Source organism: Synchiropus splendidus, chromosome 13 (genome assembly GCF_027744825.2).
Source record: "Synchiropus splendidus isolate RoL2022-P1 chromosome 13, RoL_Sspl_1.0, whole genome shotgun sequence".
NCBI lineage: Eukaryota > Metazoa > Chordata > Actinopteri > Syngnathiformes > Callionymidae > Synchiropus > Synchiropus splendidus.
In genome coordinates this window covers 13,732,295-13,746,435 of record NC_071346.1, presented here as the reverse complement: position 1 = coordinate 13,746,435, position 14,141 = coordinate 13,732,295, and the positions used below count along the sequence as shown (strand labels likewise).

At 44.7% G+C, this 14,141-nt stretch overlaps 1 protein-coding gene across 2 annotated transcripts in view; it reads left to right on the top strand.

Annotated features, from left to right (window-relative positions):
- The first annotated feature begins 599 nt into the window (after positions 1 to 599).
- Positions 600 to 14,141, top strand: part of depdc5 (DEP domain containing 5, GATOR1 subcomplex subunit) — a 15,179-nt gene continuing 1,637 nt past the window's right edge. Inside the window, exons 1-38 of one of the 2 annotated variants that reach the window (XM_053882546.1) lie at positions 600 to 778; positions 894 to 982; positions 1,401 to 1,488; positions 1,555 to 1,601; positions 1,704 to 1,789; positions 1,852 to 1,935; positions 2,169 to 2,218; positions 3,443 to 3,512; positions 4,003 to 4,081; positions 4,161 to 4,222; positions 4,729 to 4,798; positions 4,861 to 4,933; positions 5,019 to 5,122; positions 5,191 to 5,265; positions 5,335 to 5,469; positions 5,618 to 5,679; positions 5,752 to 5,825; positions 5,893 to 5,962; positions 6,035 to 6,071; positions 6,151 to 6,271; positions 6,335 to 6,549; positions 6,612 to 6,812; positions 7,066 to 7,201; positions 7,269 to 7,357; positions 7,787 to 7,846; positions 8,736 to 8,919; positions 9,003 to 9,166; positions 9,246 to 9,366; positions 9,435 to 9,602; positions 10,208 to 10,430; positions 10,516 to 10,643; positions 10,713 to 10,812; positions 10,969 to 11,031; positions 11,452 to 11,558; positions 11,627 to 11,707; positions 12,697 to 12,829; positions 12,930 to 13,029; positions 13,092 to 13,331. In XM_053882546.1, coding sequence (XP_053738521.1) covers positions 925 to 982; positions 1,401 to 1,488; positions 1,555 to 1,601; positions 1,704 to 1,789; positions 1,852 to 1,935; positions 2,169 to 2,218; positions 3,443 to 3,512; positions 4,003 to 4,081; positions 4,161 to 4,222; positions 4,729 to 4,798; positions 4,861 to 4,933; positions 5,019 to 5,122; positions 5,191 to 5,265; positions 5,335 to 5,469; positions 5,618 to 5,679; positions 5,752 to 5,825; positions 5,893 to 5,962; positions 6,035 to 6,071; positions 6,151 to 6,271; positions 6,335 to 6,549; positions 6,612 to 6,812; positions 7,066 to 7,201; positions 7,269 to 7,357; positions 7,787 to 7,846; positions 8,736 to 8,919; positions 9,003 to 9,166; positions 9,246 to 9,366; positions 9,435 to 9,602; positions 10,208 to 10,430; positions 10,516 to 10,643; positions 10,713 to 10,812; positions 10,969 to 11,031; positions 11,452 to 11,558; positions 11,627 to 11,707; positions 12,697 to 12,829; positions 12,930 to 13,029; positions 13,092 to 13,331 — 3,958 coding nt within the window. In that variant the 5' untranslated portion in view covers positions 600 to 778; positions 894 to 924. The remainder of the gene's footprint in view (positions 779 to 893; positions 983 to 1,400; positions 1,489 to 1,554; positions 1,602 to 1,703; positions 1,790 to 1,851; positions 1,936 to 2,168; positions 2,219 to 3,442; positions 3,513 to 4,002; positions 4,082 to 4,160; positions 4,223 to 4,728; positions 4,799 to 4,860; positions 4,934 to 5,018; positions 5,123 to 5,190; positions 5,266 to 5,334; positions 5,470 to 5,617; positions 5,680 to 5,751; positions 5,826 to 5,892; positions 5,963 to 6,034; positions 6,072 to 6,150; positions 6,272 to 6,334; positions 6,550 to 6,611; positions 6,813 to 7,065; positions 7,202 to 7,268; positions 7,358 to 7,786; positions 7,847 to 8,735; positions 8,920 to 9,002; positions 9,167 to 9,245; positions 9,367 to 9,434; positions 9,603 to 10,207; positions 10,431 to 10,515; positions 10,644 to 10,712; positions 10,813 to 10,968; positions 11,032 to 11,451; positions 11,559 to 11,626; positions 11,708 to 12,696; positions 12,830 to 12,929; positions 13,030 to 13,091; positions 13,332 to 14,141) is intronic. The other variant, XM_053882547.1, reaches the window with a different exon arrangement.

Here is a 14,141-nt window from a genome sequence, read left to right as displayed (position 1 = left end):
GAAATAAACTGAAAACATTTTTTCATCTTGTCTCTGTCATTGTTGTGCTTAATAGTTAAGTACACAAGAAAAGGTGCTTCTTAAATATATTAGACCAAAACGTGAGTGTTTAGTAATTGTAGGTAATAACAGTTGAGTTGTCTTTGAAATGAAGGGCCAGTGTGTGATGCAAAAAAAGCCAGAATATACATTTTAAACTGGAAAAACAACTGGGTTTTTAACTATCTGAAGAATATACGATCCGTTTAGGGGTAACAAGCGGTCCGTTAGATAACTACTATTTCTTGTTATTTCGTCACAGCCACTGAAATGGATCCATTCTGCAGTTACATGTTTGAAAACACCCGCTCTGTAACGCTGTGACCGGGCCCTTGCCTTAGCTTGACGCACCTTAATATCATCTTAACGTGGTGAAAAACACTACCCTACACTACATTTCATAACATGTCGACTATGCCCTTTTAGAGTGCCGTAAATTGATGTATATTGTTCAGTTTTAAAAACTAAATTAAACGCGTTTCTTGAAACAGTGAAACAGGCAGTGAATCATCTTACTTTGTTTTGTTCCTCTTTGGGCATTGCGCATATGACGTCACGTGTTTCCCACGTCAGGAGGAAGTAGTATCCAAACAGCTAGCTGCTAACGCGTTTAAAGTAACGTATAATTACAGAATGGACGAATTGGAGTATTTAACATCATGCAACGCACAAACCCACTGAGTTGTGAGACTCAACTACTGAAACAGCTAACGGTCTACGTTGAAATGAACGTCCAAATGTGAGGTGACAGAGTTGCATGTTACTTTTTCTGCTAGTGCCCCTCTGTTGTCATATTCTAAAATGCGAGTGAGAAGACATGTTTGCGTTTATAATATTGGCATTTTTCTCTGAAGATTTGTAGAGACTTGTCGTTGCTGATACACGATGAAGAACAACAAATCCTACAAGCTTGTTCTGCACAAGAAAGGATTTGGTGGCAGCGGTAAGCAACTACTGCTATCTAGTGTTTAGTTGTCGAACCAAATAAATCCAACCTGGCAATTAATTCGCAAAGCTATGAACATGTTTTTGTGAAATGTTTAGTTGGGTTTAATATTAAATTCAACGTAATTATGTGTTTTTCACTCTGCATTGTTAATGGTAAAGTGTCACATGGTAAATGTTTATCATTTTAAACGTTGGACTGATCAGTCTTTTAGTATTGTCACTGACAATGTTTGTGTATATGCCTTAAAATAACCAACGATAAAATGAGCACATTCACAGTAATGGTAATTGATATATCTTTAAACTCTAGTCTACTTCATGTAGCCTACTGTATCCCCTTTTTCTATCCTGATGGAAATAGTTCAGAGTGATTGCCTTTGTCAACATTTGTACATTCCTGTCTGTTTGAATAGATGATGAGTTGGTTGTCAATCCAAAAGTGTTTCCCCAAGTCACGTTGGGGGATGTCATTGAGATTGCACACCCCACCGATGAATACAGGTAAATTACAGCAGAATCCTGTTTTGTGGAGCCAATGACTGAAGTAGTCACAACTGTTCTCAACAGCCCCCTGCTGCTGCAGGTGAAGAGCCTGAAAGAGGATCTTCAGAAAGGTAATGTAACTGCGTCGCTTAGTGTTTGTTGCCTGCCGAAGTTCTGACTATTATGCATTGTTACACATTCTGAGGTTGCCTTCTTCAACCTTGTTGTCTCAGAGACCATCAGTGTGGACCAGACTGTTGCCCAGGCGTTCAAACTGCGAGCGTATCAAGACGTCATAGTTAACATTGTGGATCCTAAGGTATGTTAGTTCTTTCTACTGTGACTTCTATTTTTTGTAACACACTTTCTTTTTCTTGTCAGGATGTCACTCTTGACTTGGTTGAGTTGACTTTTAAGGACCAATACATCGGCAGAGGGGATATGTGGAGACTTAAGAAGAGTCTGGTAGGACAAAGAGCACACTATTTTATTTTTTCTATGTATTGTATGAATGTATTCCATGTATTTTTTGTTCCATGCGACGACTGTGCCAAGAATATAATGCGATGATTAGCAATAAAGAATTGTAATTGACAATTTCACCTTTAATTTAAGCTCTCGTCCCATCAGCAGTTGCTCAGTGTTTTAGCCTAACCTAACCCAAGATGTGTTTTGCTTGTGTTATTGTGTTGTTTCAGGTCAGCACATGTGCCTACGTCACCCAAAAGGTAGAATTTGCCGGAATCAGGTAAATTGTCACACATACACCATACTAGATAATGTAGTGTAACAATGGTCTGCATGAATTTGCAATGATTGCAGTGTGTTTGGTGTTTTTTGGGATATTGACCATGTAACTTCCTCTGTGCATTAATGGATTATCATTAATGTTTAAATACAGTTAAATAATTACACGAAGTTGGATACCTCTCTGTGTTATATAAGAGGACAGAATAATAAATGGTACTCAGAAACACATCATTGGTAGGAAGTTGTTGAGGTTGAAACTGCCAGGAGGTTTATGGAGGTGGTGAAGGAGGACATGAGGTTTGAAGGTTTGAGAGAAGAGGAAGCAGAGGACAGGGGGAGATGGAGGAGGGTGATCTGCTGTGGCCACCCCTGAAGGGAGAAGCTGAAAGGGAAAGAAGAAGAAGACCCAGAAAAACATCCAAAAAAATCCCAGAAGTCAATAGTTTTGACCACTGACTTATTCAATGTCTCTTTCTTTATATCTGCAACCTTATCTGCCATAGATACATAAAGAAACATCAATATGAAACGTGAGATGTGCAGCAGCCAGGTTGGTACACAGCTGCTAACCCTACTGTTCACATCTTAGCAAGAACAAGTCTGCTATTAGCTGTCAGAAAAAATATAGACACAGCAATAAATGTGATCATCCTCTGATATATGACCAACATTTCATGTTTTCAACAGCAGTGTGAGCACTGTGAGGTGTTTAGGTGGGCTGTTTAGTTTAGGTGAGGAACATGATGCACTATATGTTTTCTAGTGAAATGTACCTATCTATCTGCATTTGACGTTCCTTTCCAAAAAATGGAAAAAGTTGTTTTTAATCAAATAGTTTTAATTAATTTTCACTAATGGTGCATGATTTTTTTAAACCATGTTGAATATTGCAATGTAAAATCACAATACTACAGTCCTGTGGTGCTATTGGATCATGACCCAAGCATCATGATGCGGGTCATCGTAGGGTTCTGGCAAATACTCTCTTTAAATGGAACAAGTTGCTCTATGCAGAAAATAGTGGAAGCGAGGGTGTGTCCCAACTTTGGAAAGGTACATTGCATTGCAGAGTTGATATCTTGAAATCAAAGACGGCAGAGAAGCACTGCTGGGATTTGCATGCAGGATCTCCTGTTGACTGGACAGGCATTAACTAAGCTGCCGTGCTTGGAATGATTTGTCTTCCTGCTTCTTCATGTCCAATGTGTTTTGGGATCTGCAGAGCCCAGGCCAGTGAGCTGTGGGTGAAGGGCGAGAAGGTGACCTGCGGCTACATCAGTGAAGACACCAGGGTTTGTTTCGTTAAACATCCTCTCCCAATGACATGTTTGAATTGAACATCTTCCATTTATGATCTTATGATCTCTTGAACAATTGTATAATGAGCCATAACATCATGACCACCTATCTACCGTCGTACAGGTTTCCCTTTTGAAACCAGAACCCTGCTGCTGCATACGTAGTCTGCACTTGTTATTACTACCTCAATTATATATTCTATGACTTTGAATTCCCTAAAAATATTATATAATAAATTCTCATCAACCTCAACATTTTAGCAGTCCTTCTCATCGATATTTCGCCTTTCAAGAAGCTCTCTGTGAGAGGAAAACGTAACATTTAGTTAGATATACCTTATTTCGAGAGAGATCATCGTGTCATTACTGTTTGTAGATCTTTATTTTCCAGGACTCAATGTGAATATTATTGTATATATTTGCATGATTGTTTTTGGCAACTGCCCTTCAGTCACAGCACTATTCATTTGACTCCTTATTTCAGGTTGTGTTCAGGTCAACATCTGCAAACGTCTACATTTTTATTCAAATGAGCTGTGAGATGTGGGACTTTGACATCTATGGTGAGGGAAGCATTTCAACTCATGTTGTCCCTTCACCTGTTAGCATTTGAGCTGAATATCTTTTCTCACTGTCAAACAGGAGATCTCTACTTCGAGAAGGCAGTCAACGGTTTCCTGTCTGACCTCTTTGCCAAGTGGAAGGTCAGTGTCGTTCTTTTGGTTTGGGACCGACATTTTCCGTGTCATGTTTTCACCCACTTACCCTCCCCCTAATACTGATTAACTTGTGATTCACAGACACTGGAAATAGTTATTTTTGCTACATCTGAGTACAGCACAGACACACACCTGTTTTCTGCACCGGTAAAAGAGGATGTTTGTGGGAAGTGGCAGGTTAATTCATCACAATGATGATCAATAAGCTGATATACAAACATTGTCTAGGACGATAGAAGAAGATCATGATTGAAAAATAAATCCGTATGAAGTTTGCCAAGTAGAATTCGTCAGATACATTTTCAGATCACTGTTTAGTGATGCTTCTAAGCAGCATTGATGTCAATGTTCAGCAAATCGAAAAATTGCTACTCTATTAACCTGTTGCACCTTAAACGTTTTACTCCCCTCTGACCATGTAGACATGTGCCTGAGTTGCCTGTGAAATGCCCACCAGTTAAGCTTTTTTTATTTTTATTTTTTTCTGGCAGGATAAGAACTGCAGTCATGAGGTGACAGTGGTTCTGTTCTCACGGACCTTCTACAATGCTAGAACTATTGGTGAGTGTTGAATGCATGTTTAATATGGCACCTATGGTCTAAGGCTTCCCCCCCACCTTCAGAGGAGTTCCCTGAGAATCTGCGGGCGTCCATCAGACCAGATCATGAAGGACGCTTTTACGAAGACTTCTATAGGTATGTCTTTCCAATGTTCTCTTGGTAGATATGACCTCTGGTAGCAGAGGATGAGACAATGATTTTTTTTTTTTTTTGTGACCAGGGTGGTGGCTCAGAATGAGAGACGGGATGAATGGACGTCCCTGCTGATTACAATAAAGAAGCTTTTCATTCAATATCCAGTCCTGGTGAGACTGAAGGAAGCAGGTGAGTGTAGGCTGGTGTGTGAAACACGTCAGTTTTGTGCTGAAATGTAATCAAGACATTTGTGTCAGATGGCGTTCCGGGTGGTTTCAACTCTACTGCTGCTCAGGGAAACTACCTGGAAGCTATCAACCTATCGTTCAATGGTCAGTGAGTCCCATCAAAGTCTTTACATGACACTTGGATTTCTAAAAAACGGTCTCTGTCTCCTGCAGTGTTTGACAAGCACTACATCAACCGCAACTTTGACCGCACCGGTCAGATGTCTGTGGTCATCACACCTGGGGTTGGAGTGTTTGAGGTGGACCGCCTTCTCATGATTCTCACCAAGCAACGCATGATTGACAACGGTCAGTGACATTTGTACGCCCTGGCAAACTTTATATATGGATGTAAAATCTTATCTAACGTTATATGTTATTCAAGTATTTTGAATATTAAAATATATTTTTGAATTCTCTCATACACACAGAGTGATGCTCTCATTTTTGTCTGTAGGTATTGGTGTGGATCTGGTCTGTATGGGGGAGCAACCATTGCATGCAGTCCCTTTGTTTAAGGTACGATTTCCAGAATATTTTTTTGTTTTTGCTGCATCTATTGTGTCAATCAATAAACTTTATTTTCTGAAGCTGCACAACAAAGCATCACCCGGTGATTCTCGCGTGGGCGACGACTACAACCTTCCTCACTGGATCAACCACAGGCATGACACTATTGTGTGGTTGTGTGGTGGAAAAAAATGTTTTGACAATTCTGTTGCATGTCTGCAGTTTTTACACTTCCAAAAGCCACAATGCTTGTAGCTCCTTCACCCCGCGAATCAAACTGGCAAGCCGTAAGGTAAGATGAAACTTGTTTTATCGTGGTTGAAATGTTTACATTGTGTTGTACTGAATAATATTTACTTTCCAGTTTCATGCTGAAAAATCAAAGAGCAACAAAGATAACAGTAAGTTGTTACTTTAAATGTATTTCATTTCCACTTCTGCATCATTGTTCTCCTGTTAGTTCAATTCATTGTCCTCTAGGTTTGTGTGCGCCAAAGGACTCTGAGAACAGCCTGCCCATACAGGTGGACTATGATGCTCACGATGCGCAGGTATTTCGACTACCTGGACCTTCTCGGGTTCAAAGAAGCTCCAACGTCAGGTATGAGCTGAGGTGTGTCTGTTTGACAGTCGCCTGCTGAGCTGAAGTAACTGTGTGTTTTAGGATGGGTCGCGAGAAAGAGACCAGTGGGAGGAAGAGCTGGGGGTCTGTGGATGTCGGGAGTGGGATTGGCACGTCGCCTCCTGTCCGTACAGATGAGCAACGTAGTTTAGCATCTGATGATAGTCTTGGCCCAGTGTCCAACATGCTTCTGATACCACGGATGCCTCCTGCCCAGTATGAAGTCAGCAGTTCTCTTGGTTACACAAGCACGAGAGGTGAGAAGCTGGATGCTCTTTATTGGATATTTTTTGCTTATATTTACATTTGTTCTTTTTAGACTTGCTGGAGAAGATGATGGACTCTCAGCGGGACTCAAGTGCGCCTGGCAGGTTCACTGTGGGGAGTGCAGAGTCCACCTTGCACATCAGGCCTGGGGGTTACACCCCACAGAGGGCACTGATAAACCCTTTCACACCGTCAAGGATGCCCATGAAACTCACCTCAAACCGCCGTCGCTGGATGCACACCTTCCCAGTCGGTAAGCAGACTCCCACAATTTCAGTTGCCTCACCCTAAGGGTGTAAGCTGCACTGGTCTCTGAGCCGCATTGGAGCATTCTGCCTGTAGAAAGGGCAGTGATTTTCACCTATCAGCTTCAAAAAGCGAGAGGATACATAATGTCACTCCTGAAAACATTTAGAAAAGATTGTCCAGCTGGCACTTTCCACCACTGCTCCTGTCTTTTTTGAGCTAGTCGATAGTAATGGAACTGAGCTCTTGGGCTTTTTCAGGACCTTCTGGTGAGGCTATTCAGATCCATCACCAGACCAGACAGAATATGGCAGAGCTGCAAGGAAGCCAGCAAAGAGATCCAGCCCACACCTCGGCCGAACTGCTGGAGCTGGCCTACCACGAGGCCACTGGAAGGTTCAACATACCGGTGGTCTCATGCTCGATTCGTCCGCTCACTTTTCCTTTGTCTGGTCGCACTCAGGAGAACGACATCCAGGCAGGGAGCGGAGAACGGTCTGTACATCAGTGGAGGAGTGGAAGAGTTCCCGGGAAGTCCAAGCAGCAATAATGGTGCTGGTTTTCAGTCTGATAATCTGACTAGAGAAGGATTACTTTTAAAATGAAATTACTTGGCTATAGAATGCCAACATGACAAGGGCGAAATACTAAGTGGCCTCCAGTATTGGCGACAAAAACTCTAGAACTGGCTGATCATAACATCTGGTGTAGGACAGGGTTTGACAGCCTGTTGCAGAATGCGCTCACTAATACTTCTATTCTGTCAGCTGTTGCCATGGGAACTTACTCGATGGTGTTGAGACTCTGGTAATGCATGTATACTCTTCACCAGTTTAACCGTGTGAATTGAAACTTGGAAGGAGCAGGTCATCCATCCATTTGCTAAGCGTCAAACATTGGTTGACTGCTGTAAAACGCTTGCCTGACAATTGGCTTCATCTATTCACTGCTCTTCTTCCCTCCTTGCATCTATCCTCGCAGCGTCTCTTACCAGCAGAGGCTCCGCGTTTGAAGACTTCTCTCTAAGCAATGCCAACCCGAGTAAGTCCTGAACACTAACACGGATTAAAATCAAAGCATGTTTCACGTGATTGCCATTTATTCCCATGTCAGGATGAAAGGCAATATTGATGATGAAGTTGATTGCAGTGTAAACATCCAGCTGAGGTTTCTTGTAGCTTTGGAGACTTATTCAGCATGTGCAGGGGACAAGAGACGTCTGTCTCCGGGGGTCGCTGCTCTAAACTACTTATTGAGGTCTTGAGGTTTGAGGTTCCCTGCTCCTTCTGGTCTCTATCACCTCTTTAATGCTCTCCCCACTACTTTCTTGTTCCCTTCACCGGGCTTCCAGTCAATCACTGTGGCTTTTAAACTGGAATATATCAGGTTGTTTGAATCCTCTAGTTTAATTTTAACCTCTCTCCCACCGTCACTGGTTTGCTGTCACCCTCTTTGATGAATCTTAGTGCTGCATGTGATATTGGGTTAATTCTGTCTTTCACGGTTTCATGTTATTTGAATGAGATTTTTCTGAATCATGTCTATGTGTTTGCATGAGGTCGATTTGGCCGAGTCACCACAATCACTGGGCCTGAGCACAATTTCTTCTGATCTGATCACAGAGCATCGCAATCTGCATGTTTGTTCACTGCTGCACCGCGGCACGTTCTGGTGCAGTCATCAGCAGACAGTGTCCGGACAGTCCAAGTAACACTCTCCTGTTTTTCTTCCCCCTCTTCTCTTTTCAACCTTTATTTGCTTTTATCACCGTGTCGCTTTCTGTCTTCCCAATCCATCCCTGTTTTCTCCCCCCCAACCCTTTCTGCTTCTCTCTTCTTTGTCCATCCCTCCTCCCCCTCCACACTCATGTACATGCATTTGTCTTTGCGCTGGGGTTTTGTGTGTCTGTGTGGTTTGGGTTCTGCTGAAGCCCTGCTGCTGTCTACGCCTCCGACAGTGCCCAGCTTCTGCTGCACAGTCGGGGTGGACTGGAAGTCCCTCACCACTCCAGCTTGTCTGCCTCTGACCACTGACTACTTCCCTGACCGACAAACACTTCAGAATGACTACACTGAAGGCTGCTACGACCTGCTTCCACACAGTGACCTGGAGAGGTGATCACTTGTGTTCTTCACAATGGTTGCACCCACTATTGTCTACTACTAAATTTATGCCAAAAATTCCTTCTGTTTCCCAGGAGGGAAGATGATGCTCCAGTGATGAGTGCCACCCAGGTGTTTGAGGAGTTCATCTGTCAGAGGTTGATGCAAGGTTATCAAATCATCGTCCAGACCAACAACAACAGGAAGTCACAACCCAAAGTGGCCACACCCCTTGGCAGCAGCCCTCTTTACACCAGAGGTACACTGAATGGCATTTGAAGATTGCTCATTTAAGACTCAGTATGGATTCACTTTGGTGTGTCCACCCATGTATCAAGGTCTGGTGTCTCTGCGGCGGGCAGAAGAAGAAGAGACTGTTTACTGGCTGAGCATGGGTCGCACTTTCCACAAAGTCTGCCTCAAAGACAAGATCATCACTGTCACTCGATACTTACCAAAGTGGGTCTAATTCTGTGTAGTACTTTGCAAAAATATTGTTTTAATAAAATATTTCTGTGTGAATTGAGGTACCCATGTGAGTCGGCGCAGATCCAGTACAGCTACAGTCTCTGTCCCCCTCACTATGATGCTCAGTTTGTGCCTTGCTGGGTGGAGTTTGGCCATGAACGACTGGAAGAATACAAGTGGAACTATCTGGATCAGTACATCTGTTCTGCTGGTTCTGAAGATTTTAGGTATGTGCGCATCAGCAGTGGACAAGTTGGACATTTCTACATTAAAATGACTTTAGCAAAGTGATGAACAGATCACGTACAAGGAAAAAAGGCAATGGCAAATCTTTATTTATCATTAATATCCAACCTTTCTAGAACATATTTTGTGTAGGTTATGATTATTCAATAGATATATACTTTATTTAACTTGAAATATTTACATAACTTCATTGGATTTTCTTTTAAAAACACTTCTAGTGCTGCAGAAATGTTACAAAGATTGCATCTTCCTAGTGCATATTTTCATGGTAGCTGTCTTCTAACAAGTTGCTGCTAGATGGTGTTGTGATGCTGCTCATGATGGGCTGGTGAGATCTCATGAAACAGTGCCCTTATTTTCTGGCCCCATTTGATGGCACTCTCTGCTCTAAAATCTTTGGATTTGAACGACCATTTTAAGGAAACCTGACATCAGTTTTAACTCAAGAGTGCGACTTGGTGGCCTCTGAAAATAAGGACTGTTTCATGAAGCCTAGTTGTGCAGAATGAGTAGAATGTCTACCTGTCTGAGAAACTATCATGGAAAAGGCATATATGTCACATGCTCTATTTGGCTGTCTCTTTAGTTTAATTGACTCGCTGAAGTTCTGGAGGACTCGCTTCCTCCTCCTACCTGCTGGAGGTGCCCGGCGAGTGGCAGACGGAGAGGGACACTGGGATGTGTACGGAGACGGAGCAAACAATGGCTCAGGTGGCAGCGCGGACTGGATCCTGCTGGATGGGTTCATCCGCTTCCTGGAGGGTTTAAACCGCATTCGACGGCGCCACCGCTCCGACAGGATCATCAGAGTAAGTCCAAGATACTGACTAAGAAAGTGAATGTTGAAATGAAAAAAATTGGGGGAAACAAACCACCGACTGAACCTTTTTAAAGCAGAAGGGAACTCCAATGAAGGTGAGCAGCCCTCTGCCTTCATATCCAACCGAGCCCGTTGGACCACCACAAGGCAAGAAAGGCACCTCGGCTTTGTCGGCGCTACTGGAGATGGAGCAGAACCAGAAGTCAGTGGCAGTTTTGATTGTAACCCTGCATGCTCCCGATCTCTCATGTCCAATCTGAATTACTGGCAGGACGCTGGAGGAGCAGCAGCAGGTGAAGCCCGCCGCCGCCGTGGTCAGCGAGCTGTCCAGCGTGGTCACAACCTCCACTTATGTAGACAGCCCACGAAAGGTGAGCGCAACACTGGCTTTGTGTTTGTGTTTGACTTTGCACAAATTGGTACAAATGAGGGCTCTGGTGTGCGTGTGCTGGGTTCTTCCTTCCTTTCCTTCTGTGGTTGGGCTTTGTTGATGCTGGGTTTTTTTGCTCTGTACTGTGCGCTTGCAGGATGCTGCCTTTATTTTGGATTTTATTCGTAGCCCTCGCTCCTCCTACGTCTATCACTCTCAGGTCAGTAATGGAGCGTCAAGGATGCCATGTCTATGTGTCGGCATTTTAAGGTGTGTGTGTGTGTGTGTGTGCCTTGAGACTAACTGTGAATCACAGCATGAGCATGCCTCTAACACTGAAACCATCCTCAGGCGAATTATAGAAATAGAGAAACCTGAATGTTTATCTGTTAATATTGTTTTGAAGTAGTAGTTTTTATTCACTTTCAGTGTCTAAAGTTCAGTTCTGTGTCAGTGTCATGTTTTTTGTTTGGTGTAAAGCAATATAAACATTGTTATGACATGCACAGAGTTCACAGTGGCATGAGGCGTACCCTGACTAACTCTACAGTTCTTCATGCTAGCAGTGCTAACAACATCCTCCATCCAGAAGACTGACCGTGGTGAACCGCACTTTAACACAAGTTGTGCCTCTGTGTAGCTACCTGCTGACACTGCTGAGGCTGCTGACAGGGGCGTCCTGTCTGCTGTGACCGCAGGGGCTGCAGCGGCTTCTGCAGGAGATGCCACCGCCACCACTGAATCCAGGTCCTTACATGACACTGCTCATGAGTGTAATGGGGCCGTGTGACTAGCTTGAACTGGTTTGTTGACAGTGGACACTCGGCTGCGGGAGCTTCCGCTCTGTCTTCCTCTTCAACGCTCATGGAGATTGTGGACGCCATTAAACATCCGACGTAAGATTTGTAGTTGGTTAGGTGATGTCGAATTGGTGTTTATATCTTTCCATATCTACCTGTTTTATTGATTTAATGCTTGTTCCTTAAAATGCGTAATAAGTCTTTTCATTTCTGAACCTATGAATCTTAGACTCAGGATTAGGGATGGGTGATAACACGATATACCACCAAACACAATCTCCACGGTGACGATTCTGCATCTCACGATACATTTGATAAACATGCAACTCTCTCGCCGCGTTGGACCTGCACATGTGAACACGACAGGACCGCGACGGCGCACCGCGCTCTCCAGCTCTGCAGTGTTTGACAGCTGTCACCAGCGTGTGACAGCTGTGGAGAGTATGGTGGACTTTGGTTCACGATCGTAGTTTTAAACGTATTTATAATATGGGGAGCCTTTGATAATGACACTGGTCGACTCTGAGTCTCTGGTTCTGTGTTTATTTTATTATATGGAGTAGTCCTCATAGGTTCTCTGACACGGCCGTCTGCCTTGGTTCATATCAACACTACCGTATTGGCCGCGGCGTCCTCTTCCGCGTCCCCATTAGGGTTCACTGATCACGGACACACTCTCACAGGCAGCGCTAATGCTACGACCCCGGCATCAGTTAGGGAACAAATTCTAGCGCGGTCAAAGTATTGGTGAAATCTTCAATAAGGCAACGAAAAACAACCATTTTAGTAGAGAGAATTGCGAAAATCGAGGACTGATATTTTGTATCATGATTCAGAGAATAGAATATGACTAAATGATCATTTATTCACATTATTTCTAATATTTCTTCAGTAGCATCTAGGAAATGTGTTCAGACAGGTCCATAGTTAAAGTCAACTGTTAAGAGACATGAGATACAGCAGACAGATGGCTCAATTTAACCCCTAAAAAAAGGTGGCAGAGCAGTCTGTCAGACACCAGCGGCTTCTACCAGAGACGTGAAACGTTGGTTTCTGGCAAACAACAATGCAGTTTGTGGTTCCAGAACTGGGGTGCAGCTCCTGCCGGAGCAGAAGGGTCTGCCTCTGAACGTCTTCATCAGCGCTGAGGTTGTTCACTGGCTGGTGAACAACGTGGAGGGCGTGTCCACCCCAGGCATGGCTGTGGACGTCATGCAGGTACGACCCCATGTTTTGGTGAACTGAGTGATTCCCATCTGGGAATGGTTCTGTCAGTGTTGTGATTTGTTTGTGTGCAAATGTTTTTTCATGGGAGCAGAAGATGTTGGATGAGGGACTGGTGGTTCATGCTTCAGGAGATGCCATGCGCACTTTTGTGTATGGCTTCTACTTCTACAGGATGGTGGCAGACAAGGACGGTGAGTCGGGGCGGGATTAACCCAGCTGGCACCACTGATCTAACATGGACTGTTTCTGGCAGGCCCCAGTACCCAGCTGCCTCCCACTGTGGCCGGTGGCTGGTCCACCGCCGCCCTGGAAGACTTCGCTCTGTTCCAGAGGAAGTGGTTCGAGGTGGCCTTTGTGTTGGAAGAGCAGCGGCCGTGCGACCTCCCAGCCTTCCTGCTGCCCTGGCTGCCCAGCCGGCCAGCCTCCTACGCAAGTAGGCACAGCTCCTTCAGCCGCAGCTTTGGAGGACGCAGCCAGGCCGCCGCTCTGCTAGGTACACGCATCCTGGTTCTCCCACCCAGGAGCTCCGGCTCCAGATGCTGAGGTCCAGCTCGGCTGCCGCCCGAGTCCCGGGGTCACACAGAGTGGAGGGTGGATTTGTGCCACAGAAATCTCAAATTTCCAAAAAAGTGGAGTCACTATGATTCCGAATTCCCCTGATCACATGACCTGCAGATTCTGCCGGCACCTTCAAGTTCACCCTTCAACCCTCCATCCAACATCATGTCTGCTACAGGCTCATTGTTTTAGCTGCTGCGATCAGAGAAGATACGGCACTAGGAATCAGTCTGATCTCTCAGGTCGAGTCCCACTGACCCAAATGAATTCCAGTCACTCTTGAATAAGACAGAAATTCAGTCACATCTTGTGACCCAGTCAGAGGCAATGAGCCGGCAGCTCCATCTCACATGCCAAACCCTGCTGCTGCCTCCCATGTAAACCTTCATCTCCCCCGGTGTGACCCTGGGAACCAGAGGGCAGCGGACTGTGGTGCCGCATCCGCGCTGCACTAGCGCCTCTAGAGTATAGAGCATGACTGGCGTCGGTCCAGCGGTGTCACATGACTGATGTGATTCACGCATGTGGTGTCAGGAGCTGCGGTGCAGTGGCGTGTCCTCATCTGTCGCTCTGCAGCTTTAGCGCATCATGCTGCTGTCCAGCTTTTGCTTTTCATTCAAGCCTTCAGTCACACAGTTCGTGCTCATCTGACCAATAACCAGCCTGGATAAGATGCTCACCCGCTCCCATCCTGCTCCCATCCATCTCTTCTACTGCCTCTCTCTCTCTCTCTTCCACGTCCATG